General features: G+C 41.2%; 1 protein-coding gene across 1 annotated transcript in view; it reads left to right on the forward strand.

Moving 5' to 3' along the window:
- The first annotated feature begins 2,533 nt into the window (after positions 1–2,533).
- KCNK17 (potassium two pore domain channel subfamily K member 17) overlaps positions 2,534–16,435 on the forward strand; it is a 35,759-nt gene continuing 21,857 nt past the window's right edge. Inside the window, exons 1-2 of the mRNA XM_060755089.2 lie at positions 2,534–2,937; positions 15,806–15,917. Of these exons, the coding sequence (XP_060611072.2) occupies positions 2,701–2,937; positions 15,806–15,917 (349 nt within the window). The 5' untranslated portion in view covers positions 2,534–2,700. The remainder of the gene's footprint in view (positions 2,938–15,805; positions 15,918–16,435) is intronic.

The following is a 16,435-nucleotide window of genomic DNA, read 5'->3' on the forward strand; positions in this document are numbered from 1 at the left end:
CCCTTTATTTCAAATGAAAAATAATCATAAAATATCCATTTATAGAAATCTGTAATTGCATTTAATGTGTCCTGGCAATAACACTAGATAACAAAATTTGAAGAAAAAAAATCGGGTTTGAAAGTGTTATTTCCTGTTTAATTGTGTGGTACTTATGATACTTTGAAATTGATTTTTATACTCCAGACACTTCATTTTTGTGGATGCCACAAACTACATTGAATTAGTTGAATATGATACATTTATTCATTGAAAAACTAGAGCAAAATACAGTATGTTGCAGGATGTCCTGCAAAAATCAAAGTTTTTGCAGTTTTAAAAACTTTCCCCATGTTTTTATGATAGAACCAATTAGGAAATGAACTTTATAACCCAATAACAAAATTGTGTTACATAGAGTGTTACACACACACACACACACATATATATATATGTCATCTTCCCTTGCACTTTGCTATTCTGCTGATGAATACACATGCTCAGTGTGGAATACATCTCACCACGTTAAAACATGCTGCATTATCACAGGATGTCTATGCCCTACACAGCTGGAAAAATTATATTGTTTAGCCAGTATTGCACTGCCTGACATCTATTGGGAAGCAGCAGCCAATAATGAAGGGCCAAGGCATTGATATCTCTGGCCTATCCTCTGTTCAGATATCAGCCAGCATGCCAAATGTTGTAAATCAAGAAACAGCCTCCTAAGATCTACAAAGATACTCACAGGAACTTCTCAGCAAATGAGAGCCCAAAAGTGGCACGCTAAAACCTGGAATCTCAATCCATGGCTGATACCAAATGAGAAACTCCCTCCTGGACACACAGAAGACTGAGCAATTTGGAAGGTGCTGAACAGACTGTGCTTTGGCATTGTGAGATGCAGAACCAACCTTAAGAAATGAGGCCAAAAAGTGGAGACCATGACGTGCAAGTGTGGAGAAGAGCAAACCACAGACCATTTACTACAGCGTTTCTCAACCTTGGAGTTGGGACCCCTGGGGAGGTCACGAGGAGGTTTCAGAGGGGTTGCCAAAGTCCAAAGTGACGTTTGGGAGTTTTGGCTGCTGGGATTTGTAGTTCATCTACAATCAAAGAGCATTCTGAACCCCACCAATGATAGAATTGAGCCAAATTTCCCACACAGAACCCCCATGCCTTGAAGGACTCACTGGTGCGAGCCTCCCTCCAGCCTCACACACTCTCCCTCGCCCACACATGTGCACTATGTTGCCATGTGCCAAGAAAGCCTGCTCCTCCCTACTTGGAATCTCAGAAACAGCCCTCCCCTTGCCTGAGAGGCTGGCCAATCACAGTGGAGGAGGGCTTTTGGTGGAAGGATTTACCGTCTGTTTCCAAACAGGAAAAGAAGGACAGGCGGAGAGATCTTCAGCCTTCTCTGCCAAAGGGGTTCTTAAGACCATCTGAAATATATGTTTCTCCAAACTCTACCAGTATTTATATTTGGGCATATTGAGTATTCGTGCCAAGTTTGGTCCAGATCTATCATGGTTTGAGTCCACAGTGCTCTCTGGATGTAGGTGAACTACAATTCCAAAACTCAAGGTCAATGCCCACCAAACTCTTCCAGTATTTTCTGTTGGTCATGGGAATTCTGTGTGCCAAGACTGGTTCAATTCCATCATTGGTGGAGTTCACAATGAACTCTGATTGTAGTTTAACTATAAATCCCAGCAACTACAACCCTCAAATGACAAAATCAACCCCCACCCCCACCCAAACCCACCAGTATTCAAATTTGGGAGTATGGGATATTTGTGCCAAATTTGGTCCAATGAATGAAAATACATCCTGCATGCCGAATATTTGCATTACAATTCATAACAGTAGCAAAATTACAGGTATGAACAAAAACAAATGGTTCTAAAAATGTGATAAAGTTACAATTAAAGTTTTTGAGAAATAAATGTGTGTGTGTGTATATATTTACATACTGTATATCAGGCCTGGGCAAACCTCCAGGTGTTTTGGTGTTCAACCCCCACCATTTCTAACAGCCTCAGGACCATTCCTTTCCCCCCTCAGATGCTTAAGGGGCCTGAGAAATGGTGAGAGTTGAAGTCCAAAACACCTGGAGGGAGGGCCCAAGTTTGCCCAGGCTCGCTCCATATTATATACTATCTTGGGTACTACCCAGCATTGCCCGGGTTATCAGAAGTCATTTCTTTATTTTACCAAATGCATAAGGTTATGGGTGTACTACAACTTAAACCATGCCAAGTTAACTCCCTGAAACTCCATCAGTAGTTAAAGTTTGTTAGGCAAGTTTGCTCCAGATCAGAGTTTCTCAACATTCCCCTTAATTGAGTTCCTCCTGTTGTAGTGACCCCCCAATCACAGAATTATTGCTTCTAAGATAACCTTCCCGTTGTGGGTGGGTCCCCTTAATAGTGTTAGACTCAGCCACTGGCCCAGCTGCCTCCCAAAAGTCTTGGGAAGCCTTGGGAAAACTCAGCGGGGCTTGAGGGGGAGACTCTCCCTGGAACTCCGCCCCGCGAAGGAGCCTCGGCTGAAAAAGGGAGGGAGCCAAGGAAGGGGAAACAGCTGCAGGCTCTTCTCTCGAAGGGAACAGAAAGGGAGCCACCCCGCCGGCGGTGGCTTCGCTTCCCCCTCCTTCTTTCTCCTCCTCCTCCTCTTTTTCTTCCTCGTGCTCCTCCTCGGAGGTGAGAGGGACCCGAGATGTGCGCCGGGGACCACCCGCAAGCCCGGGCCTCCCGCAGGCTCCGCCGCTGCTTCCCCAGCACGCCGTTCCTGCTCCTGGCTTACCTGTCCTACCTGCTCCTGGGCAGCGCCGCGTTCTGGGCTCTCGAGTCTCCCGCGGAAAGAGAAGGAGCGCGGGAGCTGCTCCAGGAGAAGTGGGACCTCTTGGAGAACTACTCCTGCCTGGAGAGGGAGGCCCTGGAGCACCTGGCCAAGGTAGGCAGCAGCAGGAGCAGCGGGAGGGCGAGCGGGTCCCAGTCACTGCAAGGAAGGAGGTGGGACACACACGCGCACACATACACTCAGAAAGGAAGGCACCCCTTGGGCACATGGGTCAGTCTCAAAGCCTGGAGCCCCTCATGTCCTCTTATGTGGTCGTCCTGAAGCTGGACTACAACTCTTGTGCTGCTCTTCAGGACCAGAGCTGATGGAAGTTGGGGTACAAGGACATCTAGAATGCTGTAGTCTGTCCTGTTTAATAAGAATCATGTTTTTTTAAATTTATTACCTGCCTCTCCTGGTGGCTCAAGATAAGGTACAACAAATTCGAAAACAAAGGAATGTAAAATATATACAATAAATGGCATAGATCAAAACGCAAAAGTATTTTAAGAAACTGCACCAAGCACAGATACAGAATTAACATATCATAGCAATAGAATGAAGGGGCCACGGTGGCACAGCGGGTTAAACTGCTAAGCTGCAGAAATTGCTGACTGGAAGGTCAGTGGTTCGAATCCATGGGATGGTGTAAGCTCCCACTGTTGGCCCCAGCTTCTGCCAACCTAGCAGTTTGAAAACATGCAAATGTGAATAGATCAATAGGTATTGCTCTGGCAGGAAGGTAACAGCACTACATGCAGTCATGCCGGCCACATGGCCTTGGAGGTGTCTATGGACATCACTGGCTCTTTGGCTTAGAAATGGAGATGAGTTCCACCCCCCCCCCCCCGAGTTGGACATGACTAGACTTAATGTCAAGGTAAAACCTTTACCTTTAGCATGTGCACAATGGAGGACCTTCTTACAGTGACACCAGAGGCACTCCAAGTGGCCAGCTTCTGGTCAAAGGAAATTTACATAATGCCAAGTTTTTAACTTTGATTATGGTTTCTTATGTATTATAACTGTATTCTCAATTCACTTCTGACACAATAAATAAATAAATAGCAATTGAATGTAAATCACAATTCATGATTGAAGGTTGACTGAGTAGGCCTGCTGGTGCTCAAATGCATTTTAAATTCTGACGCCTCATTTAACTGTTGGAGCTCTTCCTGTAGGTCATTCCACAGTCATGTGGTGGCTGATGAAAAGGTCATTTGGGTGATGTTTGCTTGTCGGGTTCCAGCTGTTTGGAGTAAGCATCCACCAGAGGACCTTAGTGTCCTAAGGGGAGGAGGATTGTGCAAAAGAAGGTGATCCTGCAGGTAACATGGATCCAATAATAATAATAATTGCCATCATCATCAACATCCTTTATATGTATCCCGTCATGATCTCCCCAAATATGATAATAGATTTCTAACAGGCTTGTAGACAGAGATACGGTCCTTCAAATTATCTGAACCCAATTCATATAGAAAGGGGCCAGAGAGGCCCTGGGCTTCATTCAACTACAAATCTCAGAACAAGTAATGTGATTAATGAGACCAAAAGGGAACACACAACCAAAGCACTCCTGACAGATGGCCACCTAGCCTCTGCTTAACAACCTCCTGAAAAGGAGGTTCCATCTCCCCCCAAGGCAGAACATTCCATAGCTCTTGCCATCTAACATTTAGGTGGAATCTTTTCTCCTGCAATTTGATTCCGTTGGTCCATGTTCTAGTCTTTAGGATAGAGCTTTCCAAACATTTCATGTTGGTGACATACTTTTTAGATGCATATCATTTTGTGACACACTAATTCAGTTTTATTAGCAAACTGGGGGTTAAACGAAACCCTTTTAAATTGTAATAATGAAATGTATGGGTACACAACAAATCTCATGAAAACCTGTATGTTTTAAAATATTATTTTTGGCTTATTTCACATAGAAACACAGGTTTTTTTGTTATGTTTGTGCAATGCACTGCAACTGACAAACTAATGTGTCATAACACAGAGTCTGGAAAATTCTGCTCTAGGGTGCATCTATTCCAGGCATGGGCAAACTTTAGCCCTCCAGGTATTTTGGACTTCAACTCCCACAATTCCTAACAGCCAGTATACTGTTGGTAATTGTGGGAATTGGAGTACAAAACATCTGGAGAGCCAAAGTTTACCCATGCACGATCTATCCTGTAGAATGAATGCAACTTGACACCACTTGAACTACTACGGCTCAATACTATGGAATCAAGCGAGTTCCATTTTTATAACACCTCTAGATTTCTCTGTCAAAGAGGGTTAGGTCCTCACCAAACAACATGTCCAAAAATTCCATAGCATTGAGTCCTGGGAGTTAAGGTGGTGTCGAAATTGCAGCAATTCCACAGCATAGATGCACCTGCAGAACGCTTCCTATAATAAAGCAAAGTTATAGCACTTCCATTCCACTTTAACTGCCTATATTACATTTTTTGGAATCCTGGGACTAGTAATTCAAGGAAAGACATTTATACTTTCCAGACATTGGTGAAGTACTGTCAGTGCTTCACCAAAATCACAAACCCCATCATTCCATAAAGCAGAGCCATGGCAGGTAAAGTGGAATAAGAACACTGTACAGGTTTCCTACACATTGACAGATGCAACCATTCACAGCTTGAAAATACTAAGAGAACAAAATCCAAAAAAATAAACTCTGATTTTATCATTTGCTATAAGGAGCACCATATTGCTACACCATTGAATATCATGGGACTTGAGGATTTTGCTAACCACAGGGAACCTGGAATCAAACCTCCATAGATACCAAGAGCTCACTGTAAGTCTGTAGTTTCAGTGAGAGGTGGGCACTCCAAATACCTTGGCATCCTTCCTCACCTCCGTTATTTAAACTGTGGGCATTACTTAATGGGAGAATAGCACTTTGTGCACATTCAGGAACAAAGTCAAAATGGCTTCTGGCAGCTGTAGCCCCCAAAGTTATTGTGTTTGAGGAGATGTTATAAGTTGCACTAGAAGTGGCCCATCCTAGTAGGGAAAAGATTCATGCAGGATCCTGGACTGGAAGGAATTAAGTCCTATAGGAGAAATAGTAAATTTGTGTGGGGAGTTGATAAAAGCAGGAAAAACTGTAAGCAGATGATTCCAGTTCTTCATAGTTCAGAACCCAGGTTTGGTTGAAAGCACAGTGATGGTGCTGTCTTTAGATGGAGATGCTCTCAGATCACCCATGGAAAAGATTCTTCAAGAGATGCTACATGCGCGGACGCAACATAGTCCACTTTCCAATGAGCAACTGGAGACTGCTGTGATTCTTCAAAAAAAAAAATGGAAAGGAAAATTGGTTGCCTAGCTATGTTGTTGTTGTTGTTCATTCATTCAGTCGTCTCCGACTCTTCGTGACCTCATGGACCAGCCCACGCCAGAGCTCCCTGCCTAGCTATACATCTGACTAATCCAGTGTGATACTTCTTGTGTTCTGAAGCAAAGGGAAGCATACATCATTTATATTTTGACTTTTGTGAGATGGGGGACGCATGGTTTGAGAGCAGTACATGTGAAAAAGATCTTGGGGTCCTTGTGGACAACAAGTTAAACATGAGTCAACAATGTGATGCAGTGGCAAAAAAGCCAATGGGATTTTGGCCTGCGTCAATAGGAGCATAGTGTCTAGATCCTGGGAAGTCATGCTACCCCTCTATTCTGCCTTGGTCAGACCACACCTGGAATATTGTGTCCAATTCTGGGCACCACAGTTCAAGAGAGATATTGACAAGCTGGAATGTGTCCAGAGTAGGGTGACTAAAATGATCAAGGGTCTGGAGAACAAGCCCTATGAGGAGCATCTTAAAGCACTGTACATGTTTAGCCTGAAGAAGAGAAGGCTGAGAGGAGACATGACAGCCATGTATAAATACGTGAGAGGAAGTCATAGGGAGGAGGGAGCAAGCAAGCTTGTTTTCTGCTGTCCTGGAGACTAAGACGTGGTACAATGGCTTCAAACTACAAAAAGGAGATTCCATTTGAACATGAGGAAGAACTTCCTGACTGTGAGAACCGTTCAGCAATGGAACTCTATGCCCCAGAGTGTGGTGGAGGCTCCTTCTTTGGAAGCTTTTAAACAGAGGCTGGATGGCTATCTGTCGGGGGTGCTTTGAATTTGATTTTCCTGCTTCTTATCAGGGGTTTGGACTGGATGGCTCATGAGGTCTCTTCCAACTCTATGATTCTATGATTCTGTGTTTTCATTCCTGCTATTAAGCATGAAAGGTATGTTATTGGCCACAGGGAGTACCAAGAATTTGGGCCCTGGATGATTGACACAAGAAAGGCAGGCTCCTTAATGAAACCAAGTAGATCATTGCATAGGCCAGTTGATAAAATACAGAATCCATGGAAACTGGAATAATGTGAAAGTTGTATGCAGTTCCAGTTATGCCTCTGCCATGAAAATGAGTTTGCACAAATTGTTGTATTTCATACTCCATTAGCCTCAGGGCAGTATAGATTCAATCCTAAGTAAACTAAATATTTAGGCCCCTTCTACACTGCCATATAAATCCAAATTATCTGCTTTGAACTGAATTATATGGCAGCGTAGATTTATATAATCCAGTTCAGAGCTGATAATCTGGGTTATATGGCAGAGTAGAAGGGGCCTAAAGTACTCCATGTTCAGATGCCAAAGTCAGGCTGTATCACTCTCTCAACTGGTTCTTACTGCAACTACCTTTCCAGTGTTACTTTATATGGCTGTTCTAAGAAACATGTGTGGTTTTGGATTCTATGGATTTGATTATTCACAAATCTGATTTAATGTTTTCTCTAGGAATTTCTAGATCCTTCAATGCAATTCCAGTGGAAATTGTTCATAAGGTCATGCTGGGGGACTTAGAAATTCCCAGAGAAGGGTCTAAGGTAAAAATTGTATTTGAAGCATTTGTTGGACTGTATGAATATTTGCTCTTTCTTCTGAATGGGACAAATAAGACACTGAAATACATATTCTCAACACTAGATGATGTACAATGTACTCCCATATATAGAAGTTATCCTTATGAAAACATCCATGGGAAAATTTTGAAAAGTTTACTGGGAAATGTTTTCCCTTCTGGCTTATGTCAGCTGTTGACAGGGGGCACTTACATCTATTTTAGAGACCTGAAACTAAATAGACAAAATAAAATTAATACAGAGGTGTAAAAAAATCATGTTTGGTATATTGCATTGGCACATCTGCACTTAATGCCCTCTTTTATTATTATTGATGCACCACCTAATGTGTTCTACTTGATTTACGAAGATCAACACAAAAGCCCAGCACTTGCAGCATAAGTAGAGTTTTTAGATACAATTCGATACATGGAAATAACAATGAATAGAGTGAATCAATGAGAGAAGGGAAAGGTTCTAGAGAGTGGATCAATAATGAGACCTGAGAGGGTTGAAAGTTTGTTTACAATTACAGTTTTGCTGCTGAGCATAGAAATTACAAAATTACACTTTCCCTAAAAAAAAATCAAGAGGAATAAGTGACAAAAAAAACTAAAAACATTTTTAGGAAAATAAAAGATTTTTTTAAAAAACACTTTAAATCCACCACATTATTTAGATGGTATAGCAACTATCATTTTTTTTTTGCGTGCTTGTGAAATAAAAAAAAATCAAATTTTCCATAACAAGTGCTAATTTGAAGACGTGCAGAATTAATAGTCCTTTCTCCCACCTTGGACATTTCACAGATATATAAACCTTATTTGCCTAGTTTACAACAGACTTCACAACCTCTGAGGAAGCCTGTCACAGATGTGGGCAAAACATCAGGAGAGAAGACTTCTGGAACACGGCAATACAGCCTGAAAAACTCACATCAACCCATTGATTCCAGCCATGAAAGCCTTCAGCAATATATGATTTGTTGCTTATTTCACATAGGCTTGGAGGTTTCTCATTATGTCCATCTGACACACCTACACACTGCAGCCAACACACTAATGTCTCATGACACACCTTTTGGAAAACTCTGTCTTATATGTTTATTAGCAAGTTGGATTGACAGGCAGGAGATTTCTCACTCTAGTGGTGCATCTGCTGGATAGAATTAATGAAGTTTTACATCACATTAATCACTATGGCCCAACACTATGGAACCCTGAGAGTTATAGTTTCTCAAGGTCTTTTGCTTTCTCTACCAAATAATGCTGGTGTCCCACCAAACTACAACTCCCAGGATTCCATAGCACTGAGTCATGTCAGTTAAAATGGTGTGGATGCACCCTAAGAATACCTACAGTACATACAAGAATAAGAATACAAGCAAGGTCATGTTAGTCCAGTTGGTTCCCACATATCATTTATTTATTTATTTATTTCCTATATTTGTACTCCACCCTTCTCACACACACACACACACACACCCGGGGGGGGGGGGGACTCAGGGTGACCTCATAACAAGCACCATACAATGCCATCACCATAATAAAACATTGAACAAATACATTAGAAACTTTAAAACAGTTAATTAAAAAATAGTTGATTAAACACGCCAGTTAAAACCAAATCCAAGTCTGGGTCAAGTCATTGTCACGAGTTGCCTAAGTCTTCTATCCACTTGCTGCTATTCACCGGTCAAACACCTGCTCCCATAGCCAAGTCTTAAGTTTCCTTCTAAAAGACAGGAGGGAGGTGGCCAGTCTGATGTCCCTGGGGAGAGAGGGGGGGGGTACTGCTGAGAAGGCCCTGACCCTCGTCCCCACCAATCACGTATGCAATGGCAGTGGGATCGAGAGCAGGGCCTCTCCAGATGACCTTAAACTTTGTGATGGTTTGTAACAGGTTCTCATGTCCCCACAGGTTCAGACAGGTAGCCTGGGCCAGAACCATTTAGGGCTTTAAAGGTTAAAACCAGCACTTTTAATTGTGCTCAGAAGCTGATGGGCAGCTGGTGAAGGTGGCATAACAGAGGAGTTGTATGCTCCCTGTACGCTGCTCCGGTGAGCAGCCTGGCAGCTGACAGTTGGACTAATTAAAGCTTCCGGGCAGTCTTCAGAGGCAGCCCCACATAGAGTGCATTGCAGTAGTCTATTCAGGATGTAACAAGAGTGTGGACCAACGTGGCCAAGTCAGATTTCCCAAGGTACGGGCGCAGCTGATGCACAAGTTTTAATATTTTCTAAAGTCTTCTATAATTTTCCCTACCACATTATTTATATAGCAAAATCTGAAAACTAAATTAGAATGGTTTGCCACCAAGTTCTACCTTTAAGAAAATAAATAGTTAAAATATGAATATCACATAACTGCAGCTGTAACTGGTTTTGCTTTGAGTAATTTCCTTCAAACATTTTTGTCACAGGGTAGGAGGATACACCTCCCATGGCAAGTTCTGGCCCGTTTGGGTACGCATACAAAAAATAAAACAGTAATCATATATACAAGTGCTACTGAAAATGATGGCCCTTGTGTCTGGCACAATTTCAGGAAAGAATGAGTTGGAGCCAGTGTACACAATTATGCTGCCAGTTGCGGGAACACTAGGAATAAAAATAGTTATTTGTCCCCCTATGTACATCGTTCAGCTTGAGAAGCACTGGCTTACATCATTACTGTTCATTCTGCTGCTGCTGATTTAACAATGTTGATTATTTTTTCTACCTTAATTTAGTATCTTACATTTCTTCTTGTTGAAATTCAGTTTGTTAGTTTGGCCCTGCTCTCTAATCTGTTAAGGTCATTTGGGATTCTGGTACTATCTTTTCCCAATTTGGTATTATTTACAAATTTGATAAGCGTACCTTCTACATATTCCATCATCCAAGACATTGAAAAAGATGTTGGCAACACTGGGCCAAAGACAACTCTGTGGCACCCCACTGATCACTTCTCTCCAAGATAAAGAGGAGCCTCATTGGTTTGGCCAGTCAACCAGTTAGAAATCCACCTGAGACTGGCATGTCTAATATTTTATTAGATTGTTTGCAAGAATATCATGGAGAACCTTGTTGAAGGCCTTATTGAAATTAAGTTATGCTACATCTACAGCAACCCATTTGTCTGTCAAGCTTGTCACTTGATTTTTTTTATCATGTCAGAAGTGATTTGAGAACATAATGCAAATCGCTTCTGGTGTGAGAGAATTGGTCGTCTACAAAGACGTTGCCCAGAGGATGTCTAGATGTGTTATCCTATGGGAGGCTTCTCTCATGTCCTTGTATGAGAAGCTGGGGCTGACAGACGGGGCTCACCTGTCTCACGGATTCAAGCCATCAACCTTCAGATCAGCAGTTCAGTCGGCGCAAGGGTTTAATCCATTGCACCACCATGGCTCCCTTTGTAACTTGATAAAAAAAGGGCTAAGATTATTCTGGCATGACTTGTGTTTGAGAAATCAATTAACTTTTAGTGATCATGGCATTACTTTCTAAGTGCTTACAGATTGACAGCTTAATGATCTGCTTTAGAATCTTTCAACTTGTTCCTGTTCCTTGTCATTGCTGATAAAGAGAGCTTTTGGAACTGATTTTGTAGCTCCAAACTCTCAGAATGATCTTTGGTCCTTCCACTTCTTTGTGACACATTTATCCAACTGTTTGCCCCTTGTGTTTGAAACTGACCTTCTCAGAGACGTTACCTGTGTGTTCCTCATTTAAGTTGATGTGCTCCATTCTAACCAAAACTTCAGGATACCTAAGACAGGTCACAAGTTGCTGAACTTTCTCTTCCAGCAGGGCCACCAACTTTTGCTTGTTGGTGGTATACCTACCTATATCCTCTGACAAGAAAACATCTCACTGTTGATACAGGTGATAGCAGCAGCTCCCACACCATTAATATTCAGTGGTTTAAGTAGGCATTGAGGTCTCACCCTCAAAATTGCTCTTCTAAAAATCCATGCAAAACACCCCATTTGAGTTTTCTTGTTAGCTGAGCTCCAAGGAGTGGGGCTGCAGCTATATCCCCTAATAGTCAGATGGAATAGCGTGTTTGACACTCCTAAAGCAGAATGGAGACAGAGTGCAGAATCCTGCTTGGCCATGGAAACCCATTGGATGACCTTGGCCAAGTTACACTCTCTCAGGTTCAGAGGAAGACAAAGGCAAACTATAATTCAAAAATGATTTAAAGACACACAACAACAACAAAAACATGTTGAGAAACTGTCACACCTTCAGCCTTGTTTAGAAGATCAAGGATGCATCTGGGTGAGACTTGTTTATCTCACAAGTTCAATTTTTTTCCCATGATCAGTGTGGAAAGGAAAGTTTACTGAGGTACAATCTCTCTGATAAAGAACCACTTAAGACTGATTATCTTTCACCTATGTACCCAAAGAGGCAATTTAAGATTACTTTTCACTTGTACTATGTGTTGTTCCTTATCTGAGTCAATAACCTAAGAATTTGGAGCCTTCATTTGAAAGGGACAAGGTTCGATTGAACTGCAAAACATCTACCTTCACCTTGTCTACTCACAACTCATTACTCTTTCATGTAGTGATTGGTATTAATATAGAGAAATGCAAATTCATCCTGTACTTCCTGTCTCATAAATAAGTCTTTGCTGAGGGAACTTTTACGTTTTTTGCATGGGATTGCATTTTTTGAAAGATAAAATGTGAATACAGCTGAGAGTGATTGCAAGCAAAAAGAGCAGCATTTCTCAATCTGTGGGTCTGGACCCCGGGGGGGGGGGGGAGGTCTTGAGGGGGTGTCAGAGGAGTCACCAAAGACCATCATAAAACACAGTATTTTCTTTTTTTTAAATAATATTTATTATTTTATACATATATAAAAATACACAACTATCAAAAGCAGATATGCGAAGGGAAATTGTGAGAGGGGGTAGGGAAACGAGAACACAGTATTTTCTGTTGGTCATGAGCTTTCTGTGTGGGAAGTTTGGCCCAATTCTATTGTTGGTGGAGTTCAGAATGCTCTTTGATTGTAGGTGAACTATAAATCCCAACAACTACAACTCCCAAATGTCAAGGTCTATTTCCCCCAAAGTCCACTAGTGATCACATTTGGGGATATTGAGTATATTGGTCCAGATCCATCATTGTTTGAGTCCATAGTGCTCTCTGGGTGCAGGTTGAACTACAACTCCAAAACTCAAGGTCAGTTCCCACCAAACCCTTCCAGTATTTTCTGTTGGTCATGGGAATTCTGTGTGCCAAGTTTGGTTCCGTTCCATCGTTGGTGGAGTTCAGAATGCTCTCTAATTGTAGGTGAACTATAAATCCCAGGAACTACAACTCCCAAATGACAAAATCAAGCCCAACCCCCAACCCCCCCCCCCCCACCAGTATTCAAATTTGAGTGTATTGGGTATTTGTGCCAAATTTTGTCAAATGAATAAAAATACATTCTGCATAACAGATATTTACATTATGATTCAGAACAGTAGCAAAATTGTAGTTATGAAGTAGCAATGAAAATAATGTTATGGTTGGGGAGCACCACAACATGAGGAGCTGTATTAAGGGGTTGCAGCATTAGGAAGGTTGAGAAACAGAGAATCAAGCTGCCACCTACAGGAATGTCAAAAAAAAGGAGAGGAAATACTCTATTTTACATTTACTGTAGCAAAGTTTCCCATATTTCTAATTTGTTCACAGTAGTTTGATAGTTAATAGCAGTTTTCAGGCCTGGTGTTCAGCATCTTACTGTTTATGATAACTTGAGTCTTGACTAGTAGCCACTGATAGTCTTATCTAATCTGCTTTTAGTTTAGTCAAATTAATTGCTGTCAGTTTAAAGCCTTTTTAAGATGCCAAGTTAATCACTGTAGAACAGAATTTCATAGTTTAATCGTGCATTGTGTGAAGAACTAATTCATTCGATACAATCCTAATCTCATTCAGCTTCATAACTTTTATTGTTCATTTATATATAGAGAGGGGAGGGGGAAGAGGGAGAGAGCTACTAAATTGTTATATCTGTTTGTCCTTTGGCAGCAGGAATAACTTGAACAACATAGTGCCTCATAATTTTATAAATAACTGAGAAAACTAAAGGCTCTTCAATTTCTGTGCAGACAAAGCTTTACTACTTATAGGAAATCAAACATTTTATGTATGTATTACACTTATAATATGTTTAAGAATCCCTGGTTACCCAAACACTAGGGAAGAGATATCATCAGTACATTTACGATACCCAATTCTTCCTCTTTCATTTTACACTGATGAATCACAAACTATGCTTAAAAACTGGGGTCAGAAACCCTCTGAATGAGGATTAATCAACTGAAAGCAAAATCTAAGCAATGTTATTTGTGTCTGAATCCTTTGAGCAAAGGACAATTGGTTTCATCTATTGAAGACATATTTGCACTAGTATAGAGTGGAACAGCTGCTGAGAGTTTAGAGATCACATCCTCCACATTCCACTTGGCAATCCTCATGGTCATTCTTGGTTTTAGTTAAAGGGTCTAAAAGTAAAGCAGACCTGGGAAATGGGTTAGGTAAAGGTTTCCCCTTGACATTAAGTCTAGTTGTGTCTGACTCTGAGGATGGTGCTCATCTCCATTTCTAAGCCTAAGAGCCAGTGTTGACCTAGATGCCTCCTAGGTCATGTGGCCAGCATGACTGCATGGAGCACTGTTACCTTCCCGCTTGAAGCGGTACCTATTATTCTACTCACATTTGCATGTTTTCAAACTGCTAGGTTGGCAGAAGCTGGGACTAACGGCGGGACTGAACTTGGAAATTTTGCCGCCCCAAGTCCGTTTTCGGGAGAGGGGGCGGGGTACAGATGATGATGATGATGAGTACACTGCAAAGAAGATCACTATGCTAACTGTTGTATTGGATCACACGTTGGACACTTCCCAAGTGTCTAGGACTGTGATGTACTGGCATTATTATTATTATTATTATTATTATTATTAATTTTGTTTGCTCTGTATAACTTGCATGCTGCACAGTTTCCACCTATGCTTTAAATTCTCTCCAGTCCAAGAAGGGTGGATAGGAAGGAATCTGAACCATCAAGGCAGCCTGCTTATCAAAAAGGAGTCAAGTTGAGCTCCCAAACAGGTTTAGAGAGAAAAAGTTAGGATTCCAAGACAGAGTGTTCCTCTAGTGCAGTGGTTCTCAACCTGTGGGTCCTCAGGTAGTTTGGCCTACAACTCCCAGAAATCCCAGCCAGTTTACCAACTGTTAGGATTTCTGGGTGTTGAAGGCCAAAACATCTGGGGACCCATAGGTTCAGAACCACTGCTCTAGTGCCTCCAACCAATTTACAAAATTCAAGATTCCATAGGATGCATCTATGGCAGTTAAAGTGGAATCAGAGTGCTATAATTAGGCCATGGGAAAGGGTTCCTAGTACCTATTCCAATACAAAAACAGCAATCATGTAATTCTCAAGAATACTTAGGTGATCCCTTGTTGCTTGAGTTATCATTGCCTTCCAAGTGCAGTGTTTTGGCGGTGGATGCATAGGTATTATTTGCCAGGGAGTTCGAATGCTTCCTTAGACAATAAATCCCAGGAGCCTATAGGATTCATTCAGCCACAGCACTTAAAGTGAAATCAAAGTGCTCAAAAATTCCTGGATTCATAGATCTTAAAAACTGCTTTTCTCTGTCTGTAGGTCTAAAGTACTTCCTTCATCCTCTTAAACTAAGTCAGGATATAACTCAGCCACCCCAAGCTGAGTTATAAAGATTATTATTATTATCATCAGTGGATACCTTCTCAGCTGGACATGGTAGTATTAGTTCTCACCAATGTCACCAAGTTGTTTAAAGAGACTTAAAGGCTTACATTCATGTCATGTTGTGTCAGTTAGACAAAAAAATGCCATCTGATTTATAATCTTATTCGTGTTTATTCAGAACTTCCTTTGCGTTCTCTGTGTCTTACTTCCGAGCGTACATAGAACTGCATTGTTCTGCATTCTTACCATTGTTTCCAGAACAGCAACTTCCCAAAAGGTGAGATAATTGATTGGTATTCTTATCCATAATCCCTCTTATGTCTTTTCAGGGTATCATCAGAGCCTATAAGAGTGGACTTTACCTCAAAGAAAATGCAACTTTGGGCAGATGGGACTTTGTTGGCTCTTTCTTCTTCTCTGTTTCTGCTGTAACAACCATTGGTAAGCATGCTCATTTCTTTAAATTTTTAAGGGAAATGTTTTACTTCCTTTTCTGATAGAGAAGTTTAAGGAAAGTACAGACAATGCCATTGCTGTTGCCTGTTTTTGGTCAAAAGATATTTAGCCGCTTGTGCGCCTTCTATTTTTATCGGTTTTATACTAATTTATGCAATGCTTTTGATACAAAATAAATAAAGTAAAGCTGGCTCATTGAAATGACTAAGTCATTTTAAACATACTTTTCAAACAGCCCAATATCTCAAGACAGAAATGCCTAAACACCCCAGGAGGGTATTTACCAGAACTTGACTTGAACAGCTGGATACAATGGTTAAACATGGAAGGTTTAACCAAGTTCCGTATAATGAATGATTTTGTGTCTGTGGAGCACTAGAAGTAGAAGATATCACACATGTACTGTTTAATTGTGACTTGAGAGAAACCAATATCTTCGGGTCATACAGTATACAAAAAACACACTTGGATCCATATATTAAAACTACATTTTTATTGGTTGA

Source organism: Anolis sagrei, chromosome 1 (genome assembly GCF_037176765.1).
Source record: "Anolis sagrei isolate rAnoSag1 chromosome 1, rAnoSag1.mat, whole genome shotgun sequence".
In the NCBI taxonomy this organism is placed as follows: Eukaryota; Metazoa; Chordata; class Lepidosauria; order Squamata; family Dactyloidae; genus Anolis; species Anolis sagrei.